Source organism: Diaphorina citri, unplaced genomic scaffold (assembly GCF_000475195.1).
Source record: "Diaphorina citri unplaced genomic scaffold, Diaci psyllid genome assembly version 1.1 scaffold7243, whole genome shotgun sequence".
Taxonomy (NCBI): Eukaryota; Metazoa; Arthropoda; class Insecta; order Hemiptera; family Psyllidae; genus Diaphorina; species Diaphorina citri.
The window spans coordinates 1-12,422 of NW_007384619.1; the positions used below are offsets into that span (position 1 = coordinate 1).

General features: G+C 43.5%; 1 protein-coding gene across 1 annotated transcript; it reads left to right on the forward strand.

Annotated features, from left to right (window-relative positions):
- Positions 1 to 524: 524 nt before the first annotated feature.
- LOC103522181 (hexokinase type 2-like) lies at positions 525 to 12,418 on the forward strand (the record flags this gene model as incomplete). Its single annotated transcript, XM_008487283.1, has 4 exons — positions 525 to 609; positions 10,435 to 10,597; positions 11,588 to 11,727; positions 12,307 to 12,418. Coding segments are annotated over 4 exons (500 nt in total), but the record flags the coding sequence as incomplete, so codon positions are not given.
- Between the last annotated feature and the right edge of the window lie 4 nt (positions 12,419 to 12,422).

Below are 12,422 nucleotides of genomic sequence, written 5' to 3' on the forward strand. Positions count from 1 at the left end.
ACATATTCTGTAATGTAATGTAATTTCTTTATTGGCAAAATGTACACATTTAGTACAGAGAATCTTAGACAATGTTAAAAAAGAGATTAAATCCCAGTAATAATTTAATTAAAAAAGTCAATTCTGCCGTCTAATGTTCCATATTATTGTTTTCTAATGTTCTATATTAGGGTTTTCTAAGATTCCATATTAGGGTTTTCTAGTGTTCTATATTAGGGTTTTCTAATGTTCCATATTAGGGTTTTCTAAGGTTCCATATTAGGGTTTTCTAATGTTCCATATTAGGGTTTTCTAATGTTCAATGTTAGGGTTTTGCAGAATGTGCTAATTGTCTGGCCATGCGCTTCTAATGCTTTTATTAGCTGATATCAGAAGTCAATTAACAGTTAATTACTCCCTGGCCCTCTCTTTGTTCAAGCACATGTATTGAATTAAGCATATTGTGTGTGGACATGAGAGGGAGGGAGAGATAGAGAGAAGGGACGGAGAGAGAGACAGAGATAGAGAGAGAGAGACAAAGAGAGAATCTACACCGCCTGCTATTGCGAGTGGGACATTACCAAGAAGAAGCTCCTGGATGGATGCGGACATGAATCTGTAGACAATGTGGTAAGCGAACGTTTTGAAATAACTATCTGAAAGTGAATAGCTCATCCCTGAAAGGAGTTTAGCTAAATAAAGTTGAGGAGCATGAGATCAAAAATTCACAACATCCTTAATCAAATCCTTTGGTGTCCTTATCAACATTGAGTTACCAATGTCCGCAGGTATGTTGGTCAGTAAACCAATAGCACTTTGATTTTATTGGTTTATGACTGTTTAGTTCAAGTGGTAATAAAATTCTACTAATCCCTTGAGCCTTTAGACTAGTTTGAAAAAAAATCTACAGCGGATTAGGCACCTTAAACAAAGATTTATTGTCTAATCATTCCGATTTTCATCTACAGCAAACTTCAGCCAAAGTACAGATGCTGGGGTTTATTAACTCGAGATTGAGATGAAACGAGGATTTCCCAATACTTAATACCCAGGTCAACCTCGGATTGAACTCAATCTTCAGACTATCCACGGTGGTAAAACACGACCTGAGTGTTTTGGCAAAGAAAGTAGGTACCTAGGTACAGCATTCTCCGTATTCTAAATAAAGCAAAAAGGTTATTATTAGTATTTGTGATAATACTCTTACTGAATGTAATGGGTATTACCTATATGTATATGCTATATGTTTGTAGAGGTAATTTTCAGCCACTCACCCACTTTATGGCTAATCGTAATCACTAATCAGGCTGACTGGTAATCACATGCACACTTGCAGCTGATGAATCACTTTTCGCAGTAAATTCTGGAAAATGTGAACGAATTGTGCGTAGTTGATAATCCCAAGTTTTATTGCACTTTGATTTTATTGGTTTATGACTGTTTAGTTCAAGTGGTAATAAAATTCTACTAATCCCTTGAGCCTTTAGACTAGTTTGAAAAAAATCTACAGCGGATTAGGCACCTTAAACAAAGATTTATTGTCTAATCATTCCGATTTTCATCTACAGCAAACTTCAGCCAAAGTACAGATGCTGGGGTTTATTAACTCGAGATTGAGATGAAACGAGGATTTCCCAATACTTAATACCCAGGTCAACCTCGGATTGAACTCAATCTTGAGACAATCCACGGTGGTAAAACACGACCTGAGTGTTTTGGCAAAGAAAGTAGATACCTAGGTACAGTGTCCATTAATTTGAGTAGGTATCCTGTTGACTGTTTTAAAAGAGAAGTAAAATTTATGAGTAGTAATAAGCAGGTGGTAGAATTTTATTGGTGAGCGAGACATCAAATCACCCCGCAGCAAAAGGTAGTAGGTAGGTAGGTAGGTACACTATGAGGTATAAATACCTACACCTAAACAGGTGGTACCTACAATTGGTGATATCAAACCACCTCGAAGCAATAGTTACGAAATTTATTGATAAGTTGTTTCAGGCAAATGTCTTGATATTAAACCAATAGTCTTCATGAAGACTGTCGTTCATTAAAAAACTAAACATGTTCCAAATAGACCCCACAGGCTAAAACACAAGGCGATTACTCCTGTACAAAGTTGTACATCTGAGTAACTCATAAAATACCTCAGTACTTATATGGTCGATAGATTTTTTGATCGACTTAGCTTCAGATACGTCCATATGTTGGTCGACTGTAGTGTGGACACAATCTGAAGGCGCCCGTAGTAGACTACGGAGTCGGCCAAGTTCGTCGAGTAGTGTACACAGCTTATAGAGCGCTCTACCGAGAGTATATGTAGAGCGCTCTATGACCTGTGTACTACGAACTTGGTAGACCCCATAGAGAGTCCAAGAGACCAAGTCCAAGCGAAAAAATCTACAGTGTACGGCACCTTTACGTCCTTTACATGTCTAAATTATAATATTGGGGTGGTTATAACGCTTGTCCTGGTAATCAAGAGTGCGTGGGTTCATATCCTAGGATGTTCGAGTTCGTATCCCAGCGTCGACAATGTACTTTTATCATCTCTTGTTAGATAATTTGACTCCACATTACCTCCTTTCGTGATTATAGCTTCCACTCTGGAGCCTGTCATGTGATTCGTGGGAGATTGATCTATCATGGGTGGTTGATTCTTCAAAGAATGATCGACAGAATCAAACAAGTCCACACTCTACAATACTTCAATACTTATCTCTACATTTATCCTTGATAGCAGTAGGAATTCGCAGTATCTACGAACTGCATCAAACTGCAATACAGAGAGTCACACCCTTGAACCTTCAACGCAACAGGGGGTCTCTATGATACTCCTCTGACCTAATGTGTTATGACAAGATATCATAAACACAGACTTACAACAACAAGAACAACAACAACAACAACAACAACAACAACAACAACACCCTAACAATGCAGTTAACATCTTGAACGACGTATCAATACTGTCAATAGAAACATGGATTGTATCAATAAGAACATGCATAGTATCAAAAGAGTCTACCTATTTGATTCTCTTCTCCAACCTAATGTGTTATGACAAGATATCATAAACACAGACTTACAATACCCTAAGGCCAGCCACTCACTATCAGGTACACCTGATCAGGTATACCTGACATCTGAGGAGCACACACACTATCAGGTAGACCTGATCAGGTATACCTGACACCTGAGGAGCACACACACTATCAGGTACACCTGATCAGGTATACCTGACACCTGAGGAGCACACACACTATCAGGTAGACCTGATCAGGTATACCTGACACCTGAGGAGCACACACACTATCAGGTAGACCTGACAGGTACGGCTGAAAAGGTCCATCTCGTCGGGTCTACCTGATACATACCTGATAAGCACACATACTATCAGGTAGAACTGACTCTATCAGGCAGACCTGCCACCTGATCAGGTCTACCTGATAGTGAGTGGCTGGCCTAACAATGCAGTCTATCAATGTATATCACGGGCGTTGCAGCAAATCAGAAATGTTCTGATATTGAAGCGTTTGGATCATGCAATCAAGTGCAGGTATCCGCCCTAGTAATGTTCAAGGTGGAACTCATTACTCTAGTCACCAGCACTCCCCTGATGACTCACCCGTGTTCCTCTTGAGGGAACTAAGCCACATGTGGACCGTTCGGACCTAGGACGTAGCGTTGGAGAGTACTTACCTACTTACTTTCAGTGTCCGGACCACCAAAATGCCAATCAAATGATATTTTCTCAATGGGATGCCATTCTCGTTGCTTTCTCATTTGCTAACCACATATCATCGGTGTTGTATGTTAATATTATTAGTGAGGTCACTCACGCTCCGAGTCTCCGACGGTCCGACAGACTTAGCTCGGACAGCTCCTAGGTCTGTCCGTTCGTGGGAAAGTGAGTGGTGGAAAAGGTTTCCGACTTAAAACCGTCGGAGTGACTAGAAGCCGGAAGCATGTCCGTTCGTGGGAAAGTGAGTGGTGGAAAAGGTTTCCGACTTAAAACCGTCGGAGTGACTAGAAGCCGGAAGCATGTCCGTTCGTGGGAAAGTGAGTGGTGGAAAAGGTTTCCGACTTAAAACCGTCGGAGTGACTAGAAGCCGGAAGCATGTCCGTTCGTGGGAAAGTGAGTGGTGGAAAAGGTTTCCGACTTAAAACCGTCGGAGTGACTAGAAGCCGGAAGCATGTCCGTTCGTGGGAAAGTGAGTGGTGGAAAAGGTTTCCGACTTAAAACCGTCGGAGTGACTAGAAGCCGGAAGCATGTCCGTTCGTGGGAAAGTGAGTGGTGGAAAAGGTTTCCGACTTAAAACCGTCGGAGTGACTAGAAGCCGGAAGCATGTCCGTTCGTGGGAAAGTGAGTGGTGGAAAAGGTTTCCGACTTAAAACCGTCGGAGTGACTAGAAGCCGGAAGCATGTCCGTTCGTGGGAAAGTGAGTGGTGGAAAAGGTTTCCGACTTAAAACCGTCGGAGTGACTAGAAGCCGGAAGCATGTCCGTTCGTGGGAAAGTGAGTGGTGGAAAAGGTTTCCGACTTAAAACCGTCGGAGTGACTAGAAGCCGGAAGCATGTCCGTTCGTGGGAAAGTGAGTGGTGGAAAAGGTTTCCGACTTAAAACCGTCGGAGTGACTAGAAGCCGGAAGCATGTCCGTTCGTGGGAAAGTGAGTGGTGGAAAAGGTTTCCGACTTAAAACCGTCGGAGTGACTAGAAGCCGGAAGCATGTCCGTTCGTGGGAAAGTGAGTGGTGGAAAAGGTTTCCGACTTAAAACCGTCGGAGTGACTAGAAGCCGGAAGCATGTCCGTTCGTGGGAAAGTGAGTGGTGGAAAAGGTTTCCGACTTAAAACCGTCGGAGTGACTAGAAGCCGGAAGCATGTCCGTTCGTGGGAAAGTGAGTGGTGGAAAAGGTTTCCGACTTAAAACCGTCGGAGTGACTAGAAGCCGGAAGCATGTCCGTTCGTGGGAAAGTGAGTGGTGGAAAAGGTTTCCGACTTAAAACCGTCGGAGTGACTAGAAGCCGGAAGCATGTCCGTTCGTGGGAAAGTGAGTGGTGGAAAAGGTTTCCGACTTAAAACCGTCGGAGTGACTAGAAGCCGGAAGCATGTCCGTTCGTGGGAAAGTGAGTGGTGGAAAAGGTTTCCGACTTAAAACCGTCGGAGTGACTAGAAGCCGGAAGCATGTCCGTTCGTGGGAAAGTGAGTGGTGGAAAAGGTTTCCGACTTAAAACCGTCGGAGTGACTAGAAGCCGGAAGCATGTCCGTTCGTGGGAAAGTGAGTGGTGGAAAAGGTTTCCGACTTAAAACCGTCGGAGTGACTAGAAGCCGGAAGCATGTCCGTTCGTGGGAAAGTGAGTGGTGGAAAAGGTTTCCGACTTAAAACCGTCGGAGTGACTAGAAGCCGGAAGCATGTCCGTTCGTGGGAAAGTGAGTGGTGGAAAAGGTTTCCGACTTAAAACCGTCGGAGTGACTAGAAGCCGGAAGCATGTCCGTTCGTGGGAAAGTGAGTGGTGGAAAAGGTTTCCGACTTAAAACCGTCGGAGTGACTAGAAGCCGGAAGCATGTCCGTTCGTGGGAAAGTGAGTGGTGGAAAAGGTTTCCGACTTAAAACCGTCGGAGTGACTAGAAGCCGGAAGCATGTCCGTTCGTGGGAAAGTGAGTGGTGGAAAAGGTTTCCGACTTAAAACCGTCGGAGTGACTAGAAGCCGGAAGCATGTCCGTTCGTGGGAAAGTGAGTGGTGGAAAAGGTTTCCGACTTAAAACCGTCGGAGTGACTAGAAGCCGGAAGCATGTCCGTTCGTGGGAAAGTGAGTGGTGGAAAAGGTTTCCGACTTAAAACCGTCGGAGTGACTAGAAGCCGGAAGCATGTCCGTTCGTGGGAAAGTGAGTGGTGGAAAAGGTTTCCGACTTAAAACCGTCGGAGTGACTAGAAGCCGGAAGCATGTCCGTTCGTGGGAAAGTGAGTGGTGGAAAAGGTTTCCGACTTAAAACCGTCGGAGTGACTAGAAGCCGGAAGCATGTCCGTTCGTGGGAAAGTGAGTGGTGGAAAAGGTTTCCGACTTAAAACCGTCGGAGTGACTAGAAGCCGGAAGCATGTCCGTTCGTGGGAAAGTGAGTGGTGGAAAAGGTTTCCGACTTAAAACCGTCGGAGTGACTAGAAGCCGGAAGCATGTCCGTTCGTGGGAAAGTGAGTGGTGGAAAAGGTTTCCGACTTAAAACCGTCGGAGTGACTAGAAGCCGGAAGCATGTCCGTTCGTGGGAAAGTGAGTGGTGGAAAAGGTTTCCGACTTAAAACCGTCGGAGTGACTAGAAGCCGGAAGCATGTCCGTTCGTGGGAAAGTGAGTGGTGGAAAAGGTTTCCGACTTAAAACCGTCGGAGTGACTAGAAGCCGGAAGCATGTCCGTTCGTGGGAAAGTGAGTGGTGGAAAAGGTTTCCGACTTAAAACCGTCGGAGTGACTAGAAGCCGGAAGCATGTCCGTTCGTGGGAAAGTGAGTGGTGGAAAAGGTTTCCGACTTAAAACCGTCGGAGTGACTAGAAGCCGGAAGCATGTCCGTTCGTGGGAAAGTGAGTGGTGGAAAAGGTTTCCGACTTAAAACCGTCGGAGTGACTAGAAGCCGGAAGCATGTCCGTTCGTGGGAAAGTGAGTGGTGGAAAAGGTTTCCGACTTAAAACCGTCGGAGTGACTAGAAGCCGGAAGCATGTCCGTTCGTGGGAAAGTGAGTGGTGGAAAAGGTTTCCGACTTAAAACCGTCGGAGTGACTAGAAGCCGGAAGCATGTCCGTTCGTGGGAAAGTGAGTGGTGGAAAAGGTTTCCGACTTAAAACCGTCGGAGTGACTAGAAGCCGGAAGCATGTCCGTTCGTGGGAAAGTGAGTGGTGGAAAAGGTTTCCGACTTAAAACCGTCGGAGTGACTAGAAGCCGGAAGCATGTCCGTTCGTGGGAAAGTGAGTGGTGGAAAAGGTTTCCGACTTAAAACCGTCGGAGTGACTAGAAGCCGGAAGCATGTCCGTTCGTGGGAAAGTGAGTGGTGGAAAAGGTTTCCGACTTAAAACCGTCGGAGTGACTAGAAGCCGGAAGCATGTCCGTTCGTGGGAAAGTGAGTGGTGGAAAAGGTTTCCGACTTAAAACCGTCGGAGTGACTAGAAGCCGGAAGCATGTCCGTTCGTGGGAAAGTGAGTGGTGGAAAAGGTTTCCGACTTAAAACCGTCGGAGTGACTAGAAGCCGGAAGCATGTCCGTTCGTGGGAAAGTGAGTGGTGGAAAAGGTTTCCGACTTAAAACCGTCGGAGTGACTAGAAGCCGGAAGCATGTCCGTTCGTGGGAAAGTGAGTGGTGGAAAAGGTTTCCGACTTAAAACCGTCGGAGTGACTAGAAGCCGGAAGCATGTCCGTTCGTGGGAAAGTGAGTGGTGGAAAAGGTTTCCGACTTAAAACCGTCGGAGTGACTAGAAGCCGGAAGCATGTCCGTTCGTGGGAAAGTGAGTGGTGGAAAAGGTTTCCGACTTAAAACCGTCGGAGTGACTAGAAGCCGGAAGCATGTCCGTTCGTGGGAAAGTGAGTGGTGGAAAAGGTTTCCGACTTAAAACCGTCGGAGTGACTAGAAGCCGGAAGCATGTCCGTTCGTGGGAAAGTGAGTGGTGGAAAAGGTTTCCGACTTAAAACCGTCGGAGTGACTAGAAGCCGGAAGCATGTCCGTTCGTGGGAAAGTGAGTGGTGGAAAAGGTTTCCGACTTAAAACCGTCGGAGTGACTAGAAGCCGGAAGCATGTCCGTTCGTGGGAAAGTGAGTGGTGGAAAAGGTTTCCGACTTAAAACCGTCGGAGTGACTAGAAGCCGGAAGCATGTCCGTTCGTGGGAAAGTGAGTGGTGGAAAAGGTTTCCGACTTAAAACCGTCGGAGTGACTAGAAGCCGGAAGCATGTCCGTTCGTGGGAAAGTGAGTGGTGGAAAAGGTTTCCGACTTAAAACCGTCGGAGTGACTAGAAGCCGGAAGCATGTCCGTTCGTGGGAAAGTGAGTGGTGGAAAAGGTTTCCGACTTAAAACCGTCGGAGTGACTAGAAGCCGGAAGCATGTCCGTTCGTGGGAAAGTGAGTGGTGGAAAAGGTTTCCGACTTAAAACCGTCGGAGTGACTAGAAGCCGGAAGCATGTCCGTTCGTGGGAAAGTGAGTGGTGGAAAAGGTTTCCGACTTAAAACCGTCGGAGTGACTAGAAGCCGGAAGCATGTCCGTTCGTGGGAAAGTGAGTGGTGGAAAAGGTTTCCGACTTAAAACCGTCGGAGTGACTAGAAGCCGGAAGCATGTCCGTTCGTGGGAAAGTGAGTGGTGGAAAAGGTTTCCGACTTAAAACCGTCGGAGTGACTAGAAGCCGGAAGCATGTCCGTTCGTGGGAAAGTGAGTGGTGGAAAAGGTTTCCGACTTAAAACCGTCGGAGTGACTAGAAGCCGGAAGCATGTCCGTTCGTGGGAAAGTGAGTGGTGGAAAAGGTTTCCGACTTAAAACCGTCGGAGTGACTAGAAGCCGGAAGCATGTCCGTTCGTGGGAAAGTGAGTGGTGGAAAAGGTTTCCGACTTAAAACCGTCGGAGTGACTAGAAGCCGGAAGCATGTCCGTTCGTGGGAAAGTGAGTGGTGGAAAAGGTTTCCGACTTAAAACCGTCGGAGTGACTAGAAGCCGGAAGCATGTCCGTTCGTGGGAAAGTGAGTGGTGGAAAAGGTTTCCGACTTAAAGGTTTGTTAAAGTTCAATCATACGTTTTTCCTTTCCTATTTTGAGACACCGAAGTCCCGAAGTGTTTTTAATTTGAACTCAACCGTCGACCGTCGGTGAATCAGTGATTCTTATTTCTTTTCCTAGCAATGTCCCTATTACAAAATCTAACCGAAGTTATTGGAGGTATTTCCGACGGTGTCATTCATTATTTTATCAACGGAACTATGAAACAGAAGTGCCAATTCACCAAAGTTCCAACCGTAAGTTGACCTAAGTGCTTGGTGGAAAGCTGGGAAGTATTGATTGCTTTTCGTTTGAATATCAGAGGTAGAGAGAGTTTTTAATTTGGGTCCTTTTATGGTTAAAATACCCATTATAATTTACTGAAAAACACGGTTTAAACAATCTCTGTTCTGAAGACCTATGTTAATTTTGAATCAAACAAACTATGGTTAATCAGATTCCATGGTCAGATCTTTGTAAAACCAGAAATGTCTTGCATCAGTAAATATTTACCGACAAGTTGACAATGTTGGAGCTCAACTGTTTAACACTTCAAACTGCATGGTGCATGAGAGGATGATTTCTCAAGCTCCTTTGAAGGATTTTATGTACCTACATTTTGAATCCCAAGGCATTTGATCCCCTGCCTTCTAAAGCAGGGAGAAATTACCTTCTTTTCAATCGGGTTAGACTTGGTTATGGCTTTCCTAGCTCAATGCACAGTGCATCTAAGATACCTAGTCTTATGCAATGAAATTCCTGCATTGGTTGCATCAGAATATGCCTACAGGTCATTTCTGTGTTATCTAATTAGGTATATGACACATGTAAAATATGTAGGTATCATTTTATTTTAATTGATGGATAAGCAAGCATATACCTAATTTCTATCTTGCCTATTTTTTATTTACTCACAAGATTGATATGTGCACAAAGAAGGTACCTAAATGAAAAAAATGATCAGGTACAAGTCATAATAATTAATTGATCAACAATGAAATAAACTATGCAGCCTTAGTGTAGGCTCTCCAAGACTCGTGTTTTCTTTGCTTTTAATATTTTAGGGTTGTATTGTGCTTCCAGTAGTCTCCATAGGTTGCTGTACACTCCTTACAGATAACAATGAATTGCAATATTTTGTACTATAGTATTCTGTAGTTGATAAAAACTAATTTAAGTAGCTCATTGAGGAATGTACCTACCGATGAATAGCACTTACAATAAGGCTTGATAAGAACCATAGTGTTTACCTGTTTACAAATCAAAGCTAAGTTCAATGTCACTTACCTTGATGGGAATCAATTAAATAATAATTACTTACTTAATTTGTTGTGTAATGATTGATTTGTTTGCTAATCTAAGAAACTTGATATAGGAATGCTTCTTACAGTGTATCTCCAAAGTCCTTAGCCATCTATTAAGTGTGCCAGGAGACACACAAATGTCCAGAGTTCAAACAGCTGTCCACTGAAGAAAAAGACTTCCCACTAAAAAATAAATAAATAAAACTTATTTTTTTTTTCTTACTGTAGCTACCAAACAGTTCAATTTAGTGACAGTTATTGGAGCATTTCAAAATATGTAGTAGGTTAAAAAGAAGAATAGGTACCTTGATACTTATGTCTTTGAACACTAAAAAATCAAAGCCATTCTTCTGAATTACCTATTAATTTCTCATTTATCCAAATTACACCTATCTAGTACTAGTTATTCTACAATTGTATTCTATTTTTATTTGTTTTCAGATCAGAGAGCACTGTAAAGACCTGGTTCTCTCCGATGAACAGCTGCGGGAAGTGATGAGCAAACTCCTCCTTGCTATCAACAAAGGACTCGACAAGAACACAAACAAAGAAGCCGTTGTCAAATGTTTCCCCACCTATGTCCAAGATCTACCCAATGGCAAAGGTAAGAGTTGGGTGGATGAGAATGTCCTTGTGGTTAGTTTTATCAAATTAATATTTGAAACCCTGAAGGCAAAAAAAGAGGTAGGTATTTGTGGATGATGAGTACAGGTACCATCATTAAAATGTGAAAATTTCCTTTTTGATAAGGGAACTCTAACAACAGAGAGAAGAAGGACAGGATAGTAGAAAGCCAGCTGTTCTGAGAACGAATCTTACCTATAAATTTGGAGTTGAGGGTAAAGTTCACCCCGGGTGGGAATCGAACCCATGCTCTAGCACTTGGAAGGCAGGTATGCCAAGTTAACTAGGCTGGAGCTATCTCTGAACTAAAATGAATGATACTATTTTACTTAGGTTATTTATGAAAATGGATACTTACGAGTTGGTTATTTATCCCGACTCGGAGTTTCGTCTATTTCATAGACATTTTCAAGGGAAACAAGATTTAAAATTGGAAGAACTACGTTATGGGAGTGGCCAGTGGCAGCAAAGAAGAAAAGAAACAGAGGAGATTCTGTCCCTTGAAAATGTCTATGAAATAGACGAAACTCCGAGTCGGGATAAATAACCAACTCGTAAGTATCCATTTTCATAAATAACCTAAGTAAAATAGTATCATTCATTTTAGTTCAGAGATAGCTCCAGCCTAGTTAACTTGGCATTTTCTGTAAGGAAGACATCATTCATTTTACTATTAATGAATTTATTTAATTTTGACATCCTTTGTAAATTACTATTTTACTTAGGTTATTTATGAAAATGGATACTTACGGGTTGGTTATTTATCCCGACTCGGAGTTTCGTCTATTTCATAGACATTTTCAAGGGAAACTGTCCCTTGAAAATGTATAGACGAAACTCCGAGTCGGGATAAATAACCAACCCGTAAGTATCCATTTTCATAAATAACCTAAGTAAAATAGTAATTTACAAAGGATGTCAAAATTAAATAAATTCATTAATAGTAAAATGAATGATGTCTTCCTTACAGAAAAAGGCAAATTCCTGGCGCTGGATCTGGGTGGTACCAACTTCAGAGTCCTCATCATCTACCTGGAAGAAAATCATTTCAAAATGGAGTCCAAAGTCTACTCAATCCCTCAGGATATCATGACAGGGTCTGGAACTCAGGTAAGCATTTTGATAGGACTATCAGACTATCACCTACGCCAGGGGTCGGCGCAACCCCGCGCCCGCGGGTCTATTTTCTTGCGCCCGTGGAGGTTTGATGGAGTTGTAAAAAAATTGAAAAAAAGGCAATTTTTTTGTGCTGTTACGTCACAATTTTTGGTGCTCACTGCAGCATTGTAGCATTTTCCCAGTATCTCAATAATCCTAACATCCAATATTTTACCTACCATGCTGGCACCGGTCGCTATGTACATTCATATTACATAGCTACTCATTTTCCTCACGAGGCTGAGTGGGCCCTACAACGGCCAGTCACGGAATCAATCATTTGCGTGATACAAATTTTTTGGCCCCGCCGGGAATCGAACCCGGGTCTCCCGCGTGCTACACCATGGGTGTCACATCTTATTAATATTGAGTCAGCTATGTGTGATACATTCCTAGGGTGTATCATGCCCATGATTAATTCACCGGGTATGGAATTGTTATTCAAAGGTGACTTGGAAAAGTTCATACTGGATAAATAATCACGCAACTTATTGCAGTCAGAAAAATTAATGTTCCTCCTTTCCTTCACAGTTGTTTGATCACATTGCCGAGTGTCTAGCGGATTTCATGAGAGACAACGACGTAGCCAGCGAGCGTCTCCCCCTAGGGTTTACATTCAGCTTTCCCCTCACCCAGGTGGGACTGAC